The sequence below is a fragment of the Haplochromis burtoni genome, unplaced genomic scaffold (genome assembly GCF_018398535.1).
Source record: "Haplochromis burtoni strain Fernald_Lab_line unplaced genomic scaffold, NCSU_Asbu1 Contig_39, whole genome shotgun sequence".
Classification (NCBI taxonomy): domain Eukaryota; kingdom Metazoa; phylum Chordata; class Actinopteri; order Cichliformes; family Cichlidae; genus Haplochromis; species Haplochromis burtoni.
Genome location: NW_024582400.1, coordinates 226,068 through 246,486, shown reverse-complemented (window position 1 = coordinate 246,486; position 20,419 = coordinate 226,068). Strand labels below are relative to the sequence as shown.

The 20,419-nt window shown below is 41.7% G+C and overlaps 1 protein-coding gene across 1 annotated transcript; it reads right to left on the bottom strand.

Annotated features, from left to right (window-relative positions):
- Positions 1-313: 313 nt before the first annotated feature.
- On the bottom strand, positions 314-6,905 carry LOC102310614 (tubulin alpha-1C chain). Its single transcript, XM_005919874.2, has 4 exons — positions 6,768-6,905; positions 2,861-3,083; positions 1,619-1,767; positions 314-1,506 (listed from the first exon to the last, which is right to left on the bottom strand). Exons 1-4 carry the CDS (start codon positions 6,768-6,770, stop codon positions 532-534), a joined length of 1,350 nt encoding a protein of 449 aa, XP_005919936.1. The 5' UTR covers positions 6,771-6,905; the 3' UTR covers positions 314-531.
- Positions 6,906-20,419: the final 13,514 nt, after the last annotated feature.

Genomic DNA, 20,419 nt, shown 5'->3' with positions numbered 1-20,419 from the left:
ACATATTATTCTATAAAATAAATACCATCTTCAGGTGTCATTCGATCTAAAAATGTGTAATAGGATGCAGATTATTGGACAGCCTGTTCAAAAGCCATTTTCGTTGGACCAGAAAGCTTCAACATTTCCTAAGAAGGGCTTTTTATTGGTCTATTAAACCAGTACTGTAATAATGAATCTGCATATGAACATATACTATTACACATTATGGTTTTATAACTTCCTTTTCCTTTTTTTTAGTGCCTGGCTTCTAAACCTTCATTATAGATCTGCATCATAGAGTTTTAATAAAGTGTTGATGAGGACAAGCTTGATAGGTGCAAAGAGTTTTATTAGAAAAAGAAGATACAGACACAGTCTCTCTCAGTGGAGAGTCGTTCTTCAATAAAACCAAACACCGTGGGATTGAGCTCAGACAAACTGCTGCTCTGCAGTCTTTATTAGTGGTCTACAGTCATTAAACTGCTTCTGCATGAGACTGATAACAATGACATGAAAAAAGCTCTTTTTTTAAATATACACCTCCTGTTTTTAATACTCCTCCCCCTCTTCATCTTCTTCGAACGAGTCGACGCCGACCTCCTCATAATCCTTCTCCAGGGCAGCCATGTCCTCTCTGGCCTCTGAGAACTCTCCTTCCTCCATTCCCTCTCCCACATACCAGTGGACGAAGGCCCTCTTGGCGTACATCAGATCGAACTTGTGGTCGAGTCGAGCCCAGGCCTCTGCGATGGCAGTGGTGTTGCTCAGCATGCACACGGCTCTCTGCACTTTGGCCAGGTCTCCTCCAGGAACCACGGTGGGGGGCTGGTAGTTGATGCCCACCTTGAAACCTGTAGGACACCAGTCCACAAACTGGATGGATCGCTTCGTCTTGATATTGCCGATAGCGACATTGACATCTTTGGGCACCACGTCACCACGGTACAGGAGGCAGCAAGCCATGTACTTTCCATGGCGAGGGTCACATTTCACCATCTGATTGGCCGGCTCGAAGCAAGAGTTGGTGATCTCAGCCACGGTGAGCTGCTCGTGATAGGCCTTCTCTGCTGAGATAACAGGGGCATAGGTGGCTAGAGGGAAGTGGATGCGAGGGTAGGGCACCAGGTTGGTCTGGAACTCTGTCAGGTCCACGTTCAAGGCTCCATCGAAGCGAAGGGAGGCGGTGATGGAGGAGACGATCTGGCTGATGAGGCGATTCAAGTTGGTGTAAGATGGGCGCTCGATGTCCAGGTTCCTTCGGCAGATGTCATAGATGGCCTCATTGTCCACCATGAAGGCACAGTCGGAGTGCTCCAGGGTGGTGTGGGTGGTCAGGATGGAGTTGTAGGGCTCCACCACAGCTGTGGACACCTGAGGAGCTGGATAGATGGCAAACTCCAGCTTGGACTTCTTGCCAAAGTCTACAGAGAGACGCTCCATGAGCAGAGAGGTGAAACCAGAGCCGGTTCCTCCACCAAAGGAGTGAAAGACGAGGAAACCCTGGAGACCTGTGCACTGGTCAGACTGACCGAAAAAGGCACATATTAAAATTTAAGAATACAAAACAACATTCAAAGCCCATTTATTTCAGCAGCCCCACACTCAAAATCTCTCCAGGTTTCTGCTCTTCTCTCACCAGTTTGCGGATCCTGTCAAGAACAGAGTCGATGTGCTCCTTTCCCACAGTGTAGTGGCCGCGGGCGTAGTTGTTTGCAGCATCCTCCTTCCCGGAGATCAGCTGCTCAGGGTGGAAGAGCTGGCGGTACGTTCCTGTACGGACCTCATCTGAAGGAGAGCAAGAGAGAGCGAGCAATGCTTTGACTGTTCATGCTGAGTGAGAAAATTTGCTCTTAAAAATCGAACCGCACTATTAAAATGGATGCCAAAACATTAAGAGTCCCCCTGAAGGTAATTTGGGTCCAGTTTGTAGTTTCTGTTAAAGGCGTTTGGAAGAACAGAAACTTTACAAAGGCTCTTTTTTGCTTTTGTGGGTGTAAGTAAACAATAAAAAGGAGCCAACATGCAATAAATATTAACACTCTTGATGCAGCTCTAAGTCTGTATTAATTCCACCTGTAGTTGCAAAGGCATAATGAAAATATTGAGTGAAAGAAGAAGAGTGGATCTGACTGGCTGATTTAAACTCAAGTGGGCTGGGCTACAGAGAAACCCAGCCTACTTGAATGATTTGAAATGAACTTTGGCCAGGAGATAAATTCATAAAAGTGACTGTTACAGCATCAACATTGTCTTGGAACCACCTGCTACCGATAACAGAAAATGATTAACTAGTTTTAACTTCATAGCTTTGGACATTTTTATAGCTCAGTTTACACACACGTTATGAGTTTTTTGGCCACTTGGGGGCAGCAGAAACAAATATTTGCCCACTACATAAGAATCAGCTCCACTTAGAGCCGAGCTCACGTCCTCTCGATAAACAGAAGTTGAGATTCCCTCTTTTTAGCTCCTGAGGAAAAACATCGGGCTCTTCGACTACTAAATGCTCCACTATGTTCACCAGCTGGACTTTAACCGGGTCCCTCTGCGGCCAAATGCTGAGCATTGAAAGTATGTAACATTTCAGGGTGAGGCTTATCTTAGTTCATTGTGTCTGCAATCTAGTCTATTTATAAAAGAGTGCGATGACAAACCACTGTATGACAGCTTTGTGATACTTCACAGTTTGCCTGTGTCTGCAGACCGTAGCAAAAACTCAGACAAAAAGCATGAAAGGAGTCTTTTAGCTTTTTTAAAAACTGATTGAAAAAGTTAATCACTTTAAACTCTAAATGACAAATAAAATAACAGCTCCCACCAACCTTTCGACGCCCTAAACCCTTAGGTCTTAAAAACCCGCTCAGAGTAAAACCCTCACCGATAACAGTGGGCTCCAGGTCCACAAAGATGGCTCTGGGGACGTATTTCCCAGTGCCGGTCTCACTGAAGAAGGTGGTGAAGGAGTCGTCATAGCCTCCGGTGGGCTTGTCGCTGGGCATGTGGCCATCTGGCTGGATGCCGTGCTCCAGGCAGTACAGCTCCCAGCAGGTGTTGCCCATCTGGACACCGGCCTGGCCAACATGGATGGAGATACACTCACGCTGTAGAGGAAGAAAACAAAAAAGACATTTTAGTCATTAATATTCTTCTTATTTTTGCTCTAATATACAGCTGTTGTCAAAAGTTTACATCCACTAATCACTGGCATAAATTTCATGGTAATTTGGGACTTTTAATGATTTTATTTAAACTCCCCTTTTTACATGGTGGAATGATTGTACAGCATACGTCTTTAATCACGGTGTTTTTTTAAAAGAGAGAGAAGAAAAGGGGCCACAAGTTTGAAAGTATTTTGGGATTTCTCTAATCCACACAGGGTCAACAGTATAAATACAGACTCAAATAAGAAACGAACACTCCGACTAATATTTGGTCAAATTTCCCTTAACAAGTTGAACCTCAACCAGACACTTTTGGTCGTCATCAACAAGCTTCTGGCAGAGTTGGAACACCCAACTGTGCTCAAGTTTCAACCATCTAGCTCACAGGTGTCGAACTACAGGCCTCGAGGGCCGGTGTCCAATAGGTTTTAGATGTGTCCTTGATCAAACACAGCTGATTCAAATGGCTAAATTACCTCCTCAACATGTCCTGAGTTCTCCATAAGCCTGAATGAATGAATGATCATTTGATTCAGGTGTTTTGACCCAGGGTGTTATCTAAAACCTGCAGGACACCAGGCTTCAAGGCCTGGAGTTTGACACCTCTGATCTAGCTGTTAATTTGAGGTGAAGTTGAAGTATTTGGAAGTTCCTCCTCCTTCAATATTCCATCCACTTGCAGTGTACCAGTACCACTGGCAGCAAAACAGCCCCAGAGCATGATGCTACCACCACCATACTTGACAGCTGGCACAGTGTTTTTAGGTTTGAAAGCCTCACCTTTACTCCTCCAAACATACTTCTTGTCACTGTGGTCAAACAGCTCAATCTCGTCTGACCATAAAACTTTTTGGCTTGTCCATGTGGGCTGCTGTAAATTTAAATTGAGTTTGAAGGCATTGATGATGCTAACAAGATAGGCCTCATATAGGACATCATAGAATCTTCAGTACCACTTATTAAAAGATTTAAGTGTGTGTGTGTGTGTTTATGTATATATGTGAGGCAGTATTGCCTGGATCTGCAATCTTATAGTTCTCAGGCATCACTGCCTTAGACCAGTGGTCCCCAACCCCACAGAGTGGTTTGTGCCCGACAATATTTTCACGGACCGGCCTTTAAGGTGTCGCGGATAAATACAACAAAATAAAACTAGTACCGGTACTGAAAAAAAGAAGATTTATTTATAACACACGTGAAAAGACCCAGGAAAACCGAGTTAATGAAAAAAATGATAACAAAATAAAGCTAAAAACTGATAAAAACCCTGAAAACCATACATTTCACACCCGAGTCTCAACTCTCGCGGCCCGGTACCAAATGACTCACGGACCGGTACCAGTCCGTGGCCCGGGGGTTGGGGACCGCTGCCTTAGACTTACAAGCAGTGGTGATTAACACAGTCTTGTCAAAGTGTGTGTAAGGTCCAAAGTGCTTCCACTCCCTGCTCAAGTATTTTTTTGCTGCTTATAAAAGATGTGGGTGAGAGTGAAAACGTGTTTGGTCTCATCGTGCAGAAGCAGCCTGAGGGAAAGTAGGATGCAACATCAGCCAACCAGTTTAGGCTGTCAAAAAGCAACATGGATATGAAATTAGCCTCGTTCATGAATTATTAACCCGAGTCATATTTATCTCTGCAGATGATTTTGTTCCACACTGTTTGCATTGTCCCAGCAGTTTCCCTGTCAACAGATGACCATCTGTCCACGAAAAAACGAGAGCACATGCGTCATGTGTTGCTCATACCTGCTAAGACAAGACTTCAGGTATTCACACCCTGATGTATTGATGGATAAGAAACAGCTTCATGTTTACAAGGTGTCTCAGTGGGAAAGCGGATCTCAAATTCTTAAAGCCAAACATGCCTGTTTAAACCTATGGCTAAGCCTACAAACACATTTAAAGAAACCCTAACAATGCCGCCAGGCATGTTCGTTATATAAGATACGATTAAGCTAATAATCAGTCTCGAGGCATGTTTTACATTTGAGGAGATAAAGGGATTTCAGTGGAGAGATATTTCAGGAATTTTCTGAATGCAAGAAACCAAAAGTTAGGATTAGTCACCACAAACCAAGCTCAGACACTCAATAAGCATGATTTAAAACTATTTATCAGCTCAGCTTTGGGCTTCTTGTGAATTATGATCCCTTCACCCACCACCGTCCCCCTCCTTTGTAAAAGGCTCGTGATCAGAGGCGGAGGAGGGGAGGATAGGGTCACCATGACAGAGCTGCTAAGTATGGCGATGGTAGACAGCTATTTTGAGTGTCATTCAGTGTCATTCAGACGACCCTCAGAGAGCGACGGCTACACTTTTACTCCGCTAATCTGCAAACAATCTGACGCTTCCAGCCTCTCTGCAAACATTACATTACACTGCAAACATATATGAAGCTAATTCAGCAAGAGCTGTTGTGACATCTGTTGGCTGAATGTGAGGAAGGTGGGCGTGACGGCCTGTTTGCTTGCTGGTGTTGCAATATGCCTCGCAGCCTTGAAATACCCACTTCCAGGAAAACATGGGGGCTGAGGGGGGTGTCTAGAGTGAAACTGTGCTTCCTGTATCTCGTCCCCTGACTGAAACCACGTCATGTTTGACGTCCGGGTCTCCATGCTGGTAAGCTAACACAGTAGAGAGCTTTGTGCTGCAAGAGTGCGCGCTCAAACAAAAATGCAGAAGTGGCTATGAGTCATTAAAGATTTTGGAGTTTTCTGGTTTCCTCGGATGAAAGTGAAGTGGATTGTTGTTGTTTGTGTGTATTTTGGTGAAAGAAGGAACCGGGTGGACAAATCAGAAGCCGTCCAAACCAGACGATGCCAAGTATTCACTTAAAGCTCACTCTTTAAGGTGGAATTGAATCTCTGAGCTCTCTGCACTTCCCCCTCCTCAGTAGGAAGTGTCACAAGAAACCGTTTTCTTGCGTTCAATCACTTCTGTCTGCCTGCATTTTCCAAATGACCTGCAAATGTTACACCACTAACTGCTGCAAAGGGAGCAAAAGTCAGGGGGGGGGGAGGTCAGAGTCCTGAAGTTTATGCACAGTTTCTGCTGATTTCCCTTATCTTTAACATTTCGAGCAACTTTGCTCAAAACGTTGTGCACTCCAAAGACCCCGGAGGTTGGAGTTTTTGCAGCTTGTGAGCACGCTGCTGAACAAAAATAAATGCAAAATACACAAGCGGCCTGCTGGAAGCCACATCAGCATTCCCAACCAGCCGGGCAAACAAGCACGCCCCTCCTGACAGACACACAGTCCTCCAGGCCTCATATGGAAAAAGTTAACCTTCCCCTGAGCCGGAGCTGAAGCCAGCTACCCGGTAGCTTGTTTCCACTGACTGACTTTATGTTTTAAACATACATTTGTTTTCCGTGGCTGAGGTAGGAGGTATTTCCTGCATCAGCGCCAAAAACAGAAATGTGTTTTGAGAAGCAGCCTGGGGCCAGTAGAGTAGAAATAGTAGACTGAAGCTTGGGTTTGAGAAGAAAGTGTGAAGATATAAGAGGAAACCTTAAATTATGAAGAAATTTCAAGTCTAATATGTTGCATTTTGGGGTAATTACAGCTGAATAGAAGCAGTTCTGTACTAATAACAGTAAATAATGTCTGGATTGATACTCACCATTGTGCTGTTTTAATTGTTTTCCAAGGAGAAGAAGTAGTTCAAATCTGCAGGTTCTCACAGTGCACCTATAATGAGATCTCTGTGAGGGAAGTCTCATCAGTGTGTGACACGCACACTTTTATAGCTACTACAGGAGGTGGAGGAAAAGGGAGGAGGAGAGGTGGAGCCACCCAACAGCTGAGACTTTGTTCTTTTTTTAAGGGCAAGAGAAGTCTTCCTCTGTGTCCTTGTCATAATAAAAGTCCACAGGAAGTACTCAGATGATGTAATCTTCTGATAGTGATCGCTGTTTTTAGTTCCACAGGTGTGAAGTACATGTATTTAAAAACTCTCATTATAGGTTTGTTCCACTATGTCAAAATAAATTTGTGTTACCTAACTTTCTGTAATATAGATCTCCTGTTCCAGTACTGGATCCTCATATTAAACATTAAACATTAACTGAAGTTTTAAAAATGTACAAGTAATACATATGACTCAACAGCTCTAAATGGTCAGCTTCAGGCAGTTGTTTTTCAAGCCTTGGCTCTGTATGATGTCATAAAGAGCAGATTTCTTCCTAATATGGTCGTCTCTTAAATTTCGTTGTCATGTTGTAATTTTTTTTAGAAGTGTGCTGTTGTTAAACACCCCCCCCTCCTGGGGCCAACACCGTTACATAATAATCTGCTCTTCATCACATGCCTGGTTAAATAAAGGTTATGCTGACTCACTGCACCATCTTGTGACAAAGTTGTAAAAAGTCTATTCAGATCCTTGTTAAGTAAATAAAAGATTTCTGACCCTCATCAACCCTGTTATTAGGAGCACACTCCTCTGAGAGTGCTCTTTAATGGGTCTATAATGATCTGAATGACTTTGATGCAGGGCATTGTTCTGTGCTCACTATGCTAGTCCTGAGTACTGCCTTTGATCACAAAATTTTACTTAATAATCTTAAAATAATACTTTGGCTGGTATCTCTGACTCTGTGTTAGACTGTTGGCAAATTATCCTGTAACCCTGCTTCTCCAACCTGTGGTGTTCCTCAAGGCTCAATTTTTTTTCCTGCATTCTTCTTTCAGCTGCCATCATCGGACATCATTCTGACATTTCTTATCATTTCTATGCTTATGACATTCAGCTGTATATGTCTTAAACCCCACCGGCTTATCCCAGATTAGTGACCCTAACAATGACCTTTCCAGTAACACTAAGGCCCCTGCACTTCCTCCTGAAATACATTAAAGAATCAGTTAAACACTTGCTTACTAGATAACTCGTCTAGATAACTTGCAATGCCACGTTTACCAGCTTAGACAAATCATCTTTTTCACAGCTGGTTATATGCTTCTTTTGTTTTAATTAATTAATGAATTAGTTATGTTTTTTTAACAGCTAATTAATGTGTTTAAATTTAACGTTATACTTAATTATGATTATTACTAGACTTTATTTTATTGCACAACACTCTAAATAAAAAAAAACTTCACTTACTTAACAGCTTGTGGTTAAACTAAATAAATAAATAAACTGGGATTACACAGAAGTACAGCCCAGTCCTACTTAAATTTAATCTGATATCTCCTAAACAGAATACAAAGATGTTTAGGACATTCTGTTGAGATTCACTATATAGCGCAGTATTTAACAAAAAAGTGCCCTTAAGGAAGAGGCTCTGAAACAACATACTTTAGAGGTTGGAACTGAAAAGCTGCGCGAGGTACAAGAGAAAAAGGTTACTTTGAAATGAGCAGAATAGGTCTGTGTTAAGACAGTCAGCTTAATAAATTAAATATGATTAATATTTAATGCAAATGAAATGACCTGTAAGTATATAAAGCAATTCAAATAAACAAAAGGCACCTTTCAATTGTTCTTACAATTTACTTACATTATCAGAATTATAGTGACTCGTTTCTGTATATCTGAAAACATGCTGACTTTAAATTTTGTGTGTTATTTCTTATATCTCAAAAACAACAAATGACCTATTTTTGTTTCAGTCATGTTTAACTTTAGGTTTTGTCACATAACTTAGCAAATGTGTTATTTTATCTTTTCTGTTGGGGTTAAATATGATTTCAGTACAAGCCTCACAGAAACTTAAGCTTCTTTCCTCATGAAATATTATCACACAGAAGAGCTTCACCATCAGTCCTCCTGCTATAATGAATAGATGTTGTAACACTAAGGCTGAACCTCTGTGGTTAAACTGTTTATAGAGTTACTGACAGTGACATACTGCATAGATGCCTTTTCAATAACAGATCGACAGTGCTCTCTTCAGGTCAAATGACGCAACTGCATGTCTGCAGCTTAAGGTACAGTTGTGTTCAAAATAATGACAGTCCAACAGAAGTAACCAGATCAATCAGTATTTTGGTACAAATCATATTATTACAAAGCAAATAATTTATCAGTCGGTGTAGTAGAGTCAGAGAAACCAACCAACCCAACACTCATGATATGAATGCACCCGAGTCTGCGTAACTGAATTAAGTGAAATGGGCGTGTTCAATAGTATAGTATGATGTTATGTAAAAAAAACAAGGATACAATTTGCCAAAGAACATATCAACTGGCCTAAAAAGAAATGGAGAAACATTTCGTGGACTGATGAAAGTAAGATTGTTCTTTTTGGGTCCAAGGGCCGCAGACAGTTTGTCAGGTGACCCCCAAACACTGAATTCAAGCCACAGTACACGCTGAAGACCATGAAGCATGGTGGTGTAAGCATCATGATATGGGGCTGTTTCTCTTACTATGGTGTCGGGCCTATTTATCGCATAGCAGGGATCATGGATCAATTTGCTTATATCAAAAGGTCATGCTGCCTTATGCTGAAGAGGAAATGCCCTTGAAATGGGTGTTTCAACAAGATTATGGCCGCAAACACACCAGTAAGCGAGCGGCATCTTGGCTCCAGACCAACAAAATTCAGGTTATGGAGTGGCCAGCCCAATCCCCGGACCTTAATCCAGTAGAAAACTTGTGGGGTGACATCAGAAATGCTATTTCTGAAGCAAAACCAAGAAATGCAGAGGAATTGTGGAAGGTTGTCAAATCATCCTGGGCTGGCATAACTGTTTACAGGTGCCAGAAGTTGGTCGACTCCATGCAGCACGGATGTGAAGCAGTTCTCAAAAACAGTGGTTATACAACTAAATATTAGCTTAGTGATTCACAGGAATGCTAAATCTGAATGTTTTTTTTCAGTTTATTGAGTAAATATTTGAGTTTGTAATGAAAAATGCAGACACTGCTATTTTTTTGAACAGCCCAGTATCATGTTTTGCTTCATTTTCTGTAAAGTAATTGAAATATTGATACTTTGTTCTTCATGTTTTGATGTAAAATATAATGTGCAGTGTTCCCAATGAATGGAAATAAAAATATTATACGGATTTTGAGCTTTACTCATGTTTTAAAACACACTGTTATTATTTTGAACACAACTGTACACTACACTCACTGGCCACCTTTGTTAGGTACATCAGCTACTACTTAATGCAAATATCTAATCGGCCAATGACATGTCAGCAACACAGTGTATTTTAGGTAGACATGATTGAGACAACCTGCTGAAGTTCAAACTGAGCATCAGAATATGAGAGAAAGGTCATTTAAGTGAGTTTGAACGTGGCATGGTTGTTGGTCTGAGTATTTCAGAAACTGCTGATCTACTGGGATTTTCCCACATAACCAGTAGTGTTTATAGAGAATGGTCTCAGGTCAGAGGAGGATGCTCAGGCTGCTTTAAGCTGCCAGGAAGCCAACAGTAACACCAAAAAACCACTTGTTACGACTGAGGTATGCAGAAGAGCATCTTGGCGGCAGCAGAAGAGCACACCGGATGCTGCCCCTATCAGCCAAGGTCAAAGAATGAGGCTACAATTTGCAGGGGCTCACCAAAATTGGACATGCTAGCATGTTAATATCAACCAGAATCTGAGGAATGTTTCCAGCACCTTGTTCAATCTATGTCATAACAAATTAAAGCAGTTCTGAAGGCAGAAGGAAGTCCAATCCAGTACTAGCAAGATGTATCTAATAAAGTGGCAGATGAAAAGGCAATGAGTCTTTTTAAAAATAACCAAACATCCATTTTAAAGCATTAACATCTCTTTCACAGAGCTCCCGTCACAACAATCAGAAAATTTTAGAATGAATGAAAATGGCAACAAAATATTTAAATGAAGTTGTTTTTTAATCAATTTTCAGATTTATAATCAGCCACAAAGAAAAAAGCCCACCGCTCACTTTGAACAACAGAAAACCCCACAAACAATAATCACCAACATCTGGCTCCCTATCAAACAACTCCTCAGAAGTGGGCTTCATTCTGAACCTTCAACACATTTCCCCCCCAAATACCTCGCACACTTTTTCTGTACCGTCTGTACCTTTGCTGCTCTTTGAGCTAACAGCATGCTCATTTTCTTCCCAGTCTTGGCTCTCATCTATGGCAGAGCTGTCTTTGGCTCTGGTTCACTGTTAGGGATGTTCAGCCCACAGAGACCTGGTTTAGTTCTTGCCCTCAGTAACCTACCAGGTTTTCCAGGACCTTGTGTGAATCAGGATCCAAACTGGAATAAATCAACATATGAAAACAACAAAAATGGAAGAGAAACATGTTGCCCGGTGATCTAAAGAAACTCAACTTTTAGTGTCAGTATGGACATGTGCTGAAGGCTTCACTGGGAACGTAAATGTGTGAAGAATGCGCAGTCAGAACCAAACAGCCCTTTGATTACTCCCCCCGTAGATAAGTAAGGAGTCACCATAAAGTTATTAGCCTCCTGCTTGTCCCTCATGCCAGGTGCTGGTTTTCTCCTCGTCCTCTTTAATCCGTGACCTCTGAGTCCTTCTGGTCCACACTGGAGTTCTGCTCCTGGTTGGAAACCTCCAACTTCTTCTTAAAAGCTTGATTGTGTGGGTCATCTGGAGGGAGACACACACACAGACACAAAAAGTGACGAGAGTGATGAAAGGACAACACAAAACAAATATATTATAGTAACAGCAGAGGTCTGATGGCACAGATGGTAATCATTCGTTTGGGGCATTCTGTTCATAACTTTCACAGAGAGTTTTCAGATGTAACCGAGGGAGGTGGAGGGTTTGTAGGGTTTGGTGGAGTCGTCGTTCTGGCCTCACTGAACATTGGCCTGCAGGTTGCACTGGAGCTGTTTCCAGTATTAGCACCTCCGAGTCTGAGGAAGACGCTTGACTTGCTGCCTCGGGGAGGAGTTCAAGCATCTCAGGAAGGAGCGGTACTCATCCACATTGAAAGGAGACAGTCGGGTCGGTTCAAGCATCTGATTAGGAGGAGATTCCAGCTTAATCCTCAAACAAACTGAAGATATTCTATTCCCTAGAAGAGTTGGAGGAGGTGGCTTGGAAGAGTTAGAGCTGTGCTCTTCAGCTGAGACTGTGGCACTGTGTCCTGGGCTAGCATAAGCGACAAAAAAAATGGAGCTGTTTCTGATTAAAAACCTACCAAAAACAACCAAACACAAGAACCTTTAAAAGGCACAAAACCTTCAGAGGAAACAAACATTTTACTGCTTTTCACTACCTAAAATTACCTTTTTAAATTTTCCATGTGTAGCAGCATAGTTTATAGAAAGTAACTCTCTGGACGGTGTGCAAGCGATCAGTCTGCAATCTACACCAGTAAAAGAATTGTTTTACTTTTAAGTTCTGTCGTGTCATGATTGGTCAGTACAGAAACCAATACAAACGCACCCAATCCAAGTATCGATAGCAACGCTGGTATTGGTATCAGGCCGGTACTAGTGCAACAGAATTGACGCTTTGGGTTGTTTGTCTTCCGTAAGTTCCCTACATTGTTCCCGCGAGTTTCTGCGGCCTATAGGTAATGTTATATTTTTATATTTGAACCATTTTTGCGGTAAAATAAGCATTTTCTAGCCTAAAAAAACATAACAATATAAATATCGTCTTACCGCTGAACACCACATTGATGATCCAGCCTATAGAGCAAGGTGTTTTTTTCCATGCATTTAAGGCGTCTTATATACGAAACACCCTGCTGAATACATACAGATGTGTCTCAAAAGTGTCTTTAAAAGTGTCAGGAGGGTTTTTATGGCTTTAAATTGATGAAAATAATAAAATAAACACATGGTTTCTGATTCGCAGATTTTCCACGTCCTGGACCATAAACCCTGTGTTAATCCAGGGGATGCTGTATTTGGTGGGGTTGTATTTTCACACACAATACTGTAATACGATACTGTAGTGGTCCCACCCACTACTGCATAGCCCGGCAGGATTGGACTCTTTAGCGTGCCACTTCTGGGTCCCCAGGCCATATGTTTGACACCCCTGCACTCTACCCTTTCCTCTGTTTTTTAATAATGGGGTCTGGGTGCAGCAGACTGTCTCTGCCTGCAGCTTTATAGCTTTTTGTTGGTGACCTCCTCAGCAGACTCTGCTGATCTCCGCCCTGTCCTGTTCCTCACCAACACCCTCGGTGTCACCGTCCTCGCCCCTTCTTGTCAACACAGCGCAGTCACACCGAGTGTGGTTAAATCAGGATCTTACACACCTATTCTGTATAACTTTACTTCGGGTTTCCAGATGACATCCAGCATTTTCCGTTGCTGCTCGATCTGCGCCTCGTACCGGACGGTGGTTTCCTCCAGCGCCGAGCACAGGTCATCGCCCACAGCCGACATCCGCTGCCTGAGGCGCTCTCTGAAAGACCCAACCGAGGACATCTTCACTCCCACCGACGGCTGGGTTTAGTGCGAGCACACAACAAAGAGGTCCTCCAGCCGAAAAACACCGAGATAATGCCGGTAGCGCCTTCTTCGTCTTCAGCTGGGCAGCGGTGGCGCAATGCTGCCCTCTGCCGTTCACTTGTGAAATCCACATGGAAAAACATGCAGGACACTAACGCTTTTTCCTGTCTGTTAAATTTGATCTGTTTTGTGCTGATGTCACTGATACTGAGAGAGTGGTAGAGAGAAATCGTAACACATTTGGATTTTGTGACACTTGGAGAAGACATAAAGTTGATTTGGTTGCATTTTGAACCCTTGGATTTCTTCTCCTGTTCTTCTGAAGCAAACTTGGAAGAAAATAAAAGGTGGAATTAAAAAACGCCAAATACTACTTCAAGGGCTCGTAGGATATTAGTAGTGTGGGGAACATTTTATGCTTCCTTTTAATATGTCCACTGTGTGAGCCTTCATGTTACTCACCAAGGAGATCTGGGGTGTCAAACACAATATTTATGCACTTACCTGTCCTTTGCGCACATAGATCTCTCTATATTTTGTGAACCTTTTAATGATATTATGCACTGTAAATGATGAGATATTCAAAATCTCTCCCAGTTTTACGTTGATGATTACTCTGAAACTGTTCCACAATTTGCAGGTGCAGTTTTTTGCTGATTGGTGAACCTCTGCCCATCATTACCTCTGAGAAACTCTGCCTCTCTATGATTTTAGAGGACGCTTTTTATACACCAAGTCACATTAATGAACATTAATTAACTAATGTTTCGGTTAATTAATTAACCTAAGTAGTTCCCAAAAGTTCCTCCAGCTGTTTCTTTATAACACCACACACTTTAAATTCATTATTAGCTCAGATTTTTCTTAAATTTTCTAAGTTTTAACATTTTGTATGTTTTCTGTGTTTTAAATTAGAAAAAAGCTTCATGAGATTTGGAAATCGGTGCATTCTTGTTATTTTAAAAGCTATGCAATACTTAAAATCACTTACAGTATACTTATTTCTTTGTTTCCTGTAAGGACCTGATTTGTTACACTCATTAAGCAATTGTAAGTAAATATAATTACATTGTAATTTCTAATAAAATACATTGTAATCCCATTTAATTACAGGTTAATTATGCCCCTAGTTGCAGGTCATATTTCAAAGTGTTGGCTTGATTTACATTCCTGACTGTGAGGAAATGACACTGTAACACTGTGTAACATTAAAGCAGTGACTTCTTTATGCAAACCCAGACTGAGCCCAGGGTGAGGACTCTGTGTGCACCAACACTCTGGGTGAACTGAAACCAAACCAAAAAGAGAAACACTGTTTTTTTCCCCCTTGTGGTGCTCACATCAAATCATTTCTCATTAGCAGTGTGCCTTTGTCATGGATGCATGCACGTGGTCAGCATGTATGAGGAAGAACAAAGTCTTGGTGAACTTTAGCTGTCCATCACTCTTCACAGGAACGCAGAACTGATCCAGGAGCTTTCACAGGCCTGAGCCCATCGCACCAGGCCGCCGCCTCTGAATGTGAACGTCCTCATAATCCTCAAAGTCCTCCGGAGCCTATAGCTCCTTCATTCCTTCCTTCAAACAGTCCCCTAAGCATCTTTTTTTTTCTTTTTTTGGAAAGGTGCGAGAGTTTGCGATCGTGGAGATCTTTTTCATGTCGTGTGTTTCTTCCTCCTCCCCCTCGGAGGTCCACAGATGCTCTTCTGTTACATCTCTCTCACTTTTTCTGCACCCGGTCCTCTCATGACTGCTTGAGTTAGAACGTGACAAGAACGCCAAATCTCAGGTTAAAGTCTTTTAGACAAGTCACTTTATTTATAAGAAGAAGCAACACCTGTATAAAAAGGAGATACAAGCTGGAATCAATGATAACAATTACAGAAAAAAAACCTTTCAGCTTAGGAAACAGTTATGCAGCAGTAAGACGTTAGATTGGAGGTGATTGTACTGAACCCACATTATTACACTGTGTGCATTCACAGGGAAACAAACTGTTTAAAGTCAGCTCATTTACAGAAAATAGAACTTTTCTGTGGTTATATTTCACCTGCATCTGGTTTCCCGTGTAGTGAATCTAACACAGCAAAGCTGAGAACATGCCACAGACACCAAACGAGTCGTGCACACTTAAAGTACATCAGAAATTCAACGACTTTCCACTTTAATGAAAACAGTTTACAGTACCAGCATAGAGGAGGAAGAGGGGGCTGGTATTTCAGAGTAAAGTGGAGCTCATAGTGAAGAACTCCCACATTTATTATTATTATCATATACATTAACAGTGATCATGCCGCAGGTCCCAGCAGAAGGTTTTAAAGCCAGATATTCCCATCAGATTCAGATCTAGGCTTTGGTTAGCAAAGCAATCAGTGGATTTGGAATATTTTGCCATCATGAAGAGCGCACTCAGCAACTCTATCTCTAAATCTTGTGTCACCGAGACAACAGGTAATAATTGGAAGGGATTAGAGTGCTTTATTTCTGAGGGGTAAACCCCTCAGGGAGCTCCTCACAGTTTACAACTGAAATTAGCATTGTCTGCTAACAGGGCAAGAACTGAACACTTGAATCACCCGACTGGATTACTTCAGCCCAGAGGTAAAGGACAGAATACACACAGAAGAGCCCAAGTGATGCATCAAGAACCTGATTTACCGGTTCGACTTTTAACCTCCAATCCGCAGCTGATTCATAAACAGCAATTTAGTTTCTTCTGTGAGTTTGTGCAAAATTTCATAATGAGGCAAGAAGGTAAGACTGAAAAAATGGAATTATATCCTATTAGTTTAGAAATGAAATCATTTGGCCTAGTATTAGAGTCACAGCTTGTATTTGCTTTGTGCAAACCTAACAGTCCTTTGGTGAAGCTGCCAATAAGGCCCTGGTGATAAAATTCAAGAGTTTACTGATCAACATTTTTATAGTCTGGCTTATTGGAAAAACTCTTATTATGAAGAAAGCCAAAGTATTTCTTTCTTATTAGAAACAGCATGCATTTGGTTTGTTATACACACTCACTGGCCCTCAACGTTGCTATTACGGGATTAGTCCCGTTTTGGACATGGTCACCAATCTTATGTTGTCCAATTTTCTGTTTTGGTTCAAAGGTTCCTCTCCTAGGCTAACAGGAGTAGTACCTGCTGTGGTTTTCTCCTTCTTCTGTTGTTGAAGAGTGAGATGCTCTTCTGCATACCTTGGTTGCAATGAGTGGCAACTAGAATTCAATTGCTGTTGCCTTCCTATCAGCTTAAAGCAGTCTGGCCGTTCTCCTCTGCTCACTCAGTATTTTCTCTTTTTTGTCTGATGATTCTCTGCAAAGTTTGGAGATGGTTGTGTGGGAAAATATCACGAGATCAGCAGTTTCTGAAGTACAGTCACTTAAATCACCTTTCTTCGTCTTTCTGATGCTCACACTGAATCCAGCAGAATGTCATGACCATGTCTTCATGCTTAAATGCTGCCATGTGATTAGCTAATTATACATTATGTACATAACCTTGGCTTTTCTATAAAGTCCAACATGCTCAAGTGACACCCAGAAGACAGCATTATTTCTCAGACATCAGCTTATAGCTTAGTTTTCATTTTGTAACTATTTTCAAAAATGTTTGCTGGGTATTTTAAATGTTGTGCACACAGAAAGGTAAGAACTTAGAAGAACAGGGGTTTAGCCTCAGTTTGCCTTTCTCAGCTGTTTTTATGTGTGTCCTCAGTAAAAACTATTTATTACAATTTAGAGTAAAAAAAACTATTTAGAGTAAAATATATGACAAAGCAGGATAGTTTTTATTCTGCATGTTTACCCATTTGTTTTCTCAGTCAGATCAAACCCTCATCTGTCACATCTGGTCTCTAAGCACCAAGAAGGCAAGGTATTACATCAGGACTGCCCTACCATTGGGTTACATTATGGGCCATCTTTTATATACAAACTGATAACATCCTCCCAGGTTTTTGGCTTCAGTCCTCAGCCATTTTCCAAGCACAACATTTAGAACACTTTGGATATTTGTGGAGAAGTACGAGACATTATGGAGGAAGATAAAAACAATGGTCTCGTTTGACGTTGAATCTCTCTCACTTGCATTCCAGTTACTGGAGTAGTGGAGGTAGTTCATAAGACATTAAAGGGTGACCATACCCTTCACATCAGGACTAGTCCTCTGTCTACATTTCACACACAACTGCCATTACTACAGGCAGAAACATGGTTGCACCAGTTTTACCCAATGTAGGTAAAAAAGGGCTCCAATATTCTATCCTGAAACACCACCAAGCCATTGAGTTTGTTAGACTGTGGAACTAGTACTGAAAAGCTGATGTGTACCATAGGCCAATGCATATGGATACATTAAGGCATGACTCTCATCACCCACTGGAGCACAAATTAGTTGTCATCAGGATGCACAGTGTGAACATCATCCCCACAGATACAGAAGCCAGCAAAGCAGAAGAACATCATATCAAGAAGGCCCTGAATAAATGTTGTCAGCTGGACATTTGTCAGAGCTGGGAAGATAACCCAACAATGCTCCAGGCGATCCAGGAAAGAGTATGGACAGCCACCGCCTAAGTGAAAACCACTGGTGAGCCCTTATGTGTCAGGAGTTTCGGAACAGCTGAGACTCAATTTTTCAAACCCAGAAAACACGCTATGCTAAAAAACGATCTACCCCAAGGAAAACAGAGTAACAGGAAACAAAGTAATATCGTGTACATGGTGAAGTGCCCAGAGGATTACTGTGAATTATAAATTGTGGAAACCAAGCAAGCTCTGGCCAACAGGATGGGAAAACACAGAAGAGCTACCTCATCAGGCCAGGACTCTGCAGTCTTATTATGCCTACAAGCTAGTGACCACTCCTTCGGTGATTGGCTGTAGCTCAGGAGGTCGAGCATGTCATGTACTAATCCAAAAGTTTGTGGTTTGATCCCATGGCTGCTCAAGTCTGCATGCCAAATATCCTTGGCAAGATACTGACCTGACGTTTTGTGAATGTTAGACAGAAAGCACTTAAGCACTGAAAAAAGTGCTTGGGTGAATGAGGCATGTTGCATAAAGTGCTTTGAGTGCTGTATGAGAACCAGTCTATTTACCAGTAAGTGATGAGGATGTGCACATCCTGGTAGGAGTCAAGGAAGCCATTTGTGTGAAAAGAGAATGACCATCTCTGAACCGAGGAGGGGGCCTAAGGGTGCCGTGTCTTTGTATTTATACAACATTTTAATCATTATTTATTATTAATCTCCATCTCTTTTTGACAGTGTGTGTTTTGTCCTCCTATGACTCCCAACTCGATGCCTAGTTCTGCCAGAGGTTTCTTCCTGTTAAAAGGGAGTTTTTCTTTCTCACTGTTGCTAGGTGCTTACTCATACACAATACAATATAAAGCGCTTTGAGGCAACTGTTGTGATTTGGCACTGTATTGCAAGCATTCCCCATCTCTGTGTGAATGGTACTCGTAGCCATTAATCAGTGGTCATGACATTTTGCATATTAGCAATTATCAAATTGAGCCGGTGCTAGTTTCAGTCTTTCTTCAATAGCACGTTTTTTAAGATCAGGGAAACCTGATCTTGAAACCTGCAGTCAGCTGAGACTCATGTAGTCAGTTGGATTAGTGATGAAATGTTTGTTCAGATTGACAGAATCTACTTCTTCTGATTACTGAGCATCCATTAAGACATACAGTCCATAATGAAACCAAACTTTATTTTAAACTGCACTCCAAGCACTGTAAGAGCCAAACGGCAAGAGAGAACAAATAAAATGTATGCTTTAGAGAGGTTGAGTTTAATCCTCATCCTTTCCAGATATAGTTACGGTATGTTACAGTAACTCCGGCCTGAAAACACCAACTCAGCTTTGTGTTTATCTGCAGAAGCAGCCAGAAGGTGAAGCTGTACGTCTACAACATGCTTCATGCTATAAATGATAAATGCTGAAATTAGAGTCCAGTCAAACTGTGCAATCATCAGTGTGGTGACTTATTTTTACATTTAACGAATATGTATTGATTTCTGGATTATCCATTCTTAAAAGAAAAATGACTATTGATTATTGAAAATGTTTGATAAAAGACCGAAACAATCCAGCTTGTTGTTTTTGTCTGGGGACCTCTAAAAGTGGTTCATGCATGCTGTAGGAGCTGTAGTGACTTCAAATGGAAAGTATTCATTTATAATTATGACAGCTATTGATGCATCTGTCCAGTAATCTGTAATAATCTGCAATGGATTACATGTTTAAAGTAACAGGGGGGGCCCCTGCCTATAAATCTGTCTGCGGTGGTCCTGATGCTGGCGGGCTCTGGGCTGCTAGCGATAAGGGTTAAGCTGTATTGAAGCTGGATGGATGCAGAGATCAAAGTCAGAGCTTCAGAAAAACCCCACGAGTTGTGCACTTGAGATAAAATAGTTGATGCTCCTGAGCAACCACGGCCAGCCCGAGGGGCTTCAGGAGCCCCAAAAGCAGCCTATTTCTGATGGAAGTTCAGTTGTTTGGCAGTGAGAGACAATCAGAGGCCTGTTCTCACTGCTGCCTGAACTCTCTGACCTTCTGAATCTCCATACTTTGTCTTATATAAAATCCATAGCTTATGAGGATTCCTGTTGGTGTTCTCCCCTGTTTTCCTAACATTTATAAAGCATACCCAAAGTTAACTTTTATAGTTGTGGCTCTTTTTCATTGATGATGGGTGAAAAATCCATGCAAACCAGATTAACTGTTCCAACCAAACCTGGGAAAACCACTGCTTTATGGAGCTGACTGTGTCCTGCTGATAGGGAAAGGAGTTTCCATATACAGTGGGGCAAAAAAGTATTTAGTCAGCCACCGATTGTGCAAGTTCCCCCACCTAAAATGATGACAGAGGTCAGTAATTTGCACCAGAG

Coding starts and splice junctions, on each gene's coding strand:
- LOC102310614 (XM_005919874.2), bottom strand. Junction 1,768..2,860: donor CCTGGAGCCCACTGTTATCG/GTGAGGGTTTTA, acceptor GCTCTCCTTCAG/ATGAGGTCCGTACAGGAACG. Junction 1,507..1,618: donor TTGACAGGATCCGCAAACTG/GTGAGAGAAGAG, acceptor TTTTTCGGTCAG/TCTGACCAGTGCACAGGTCT.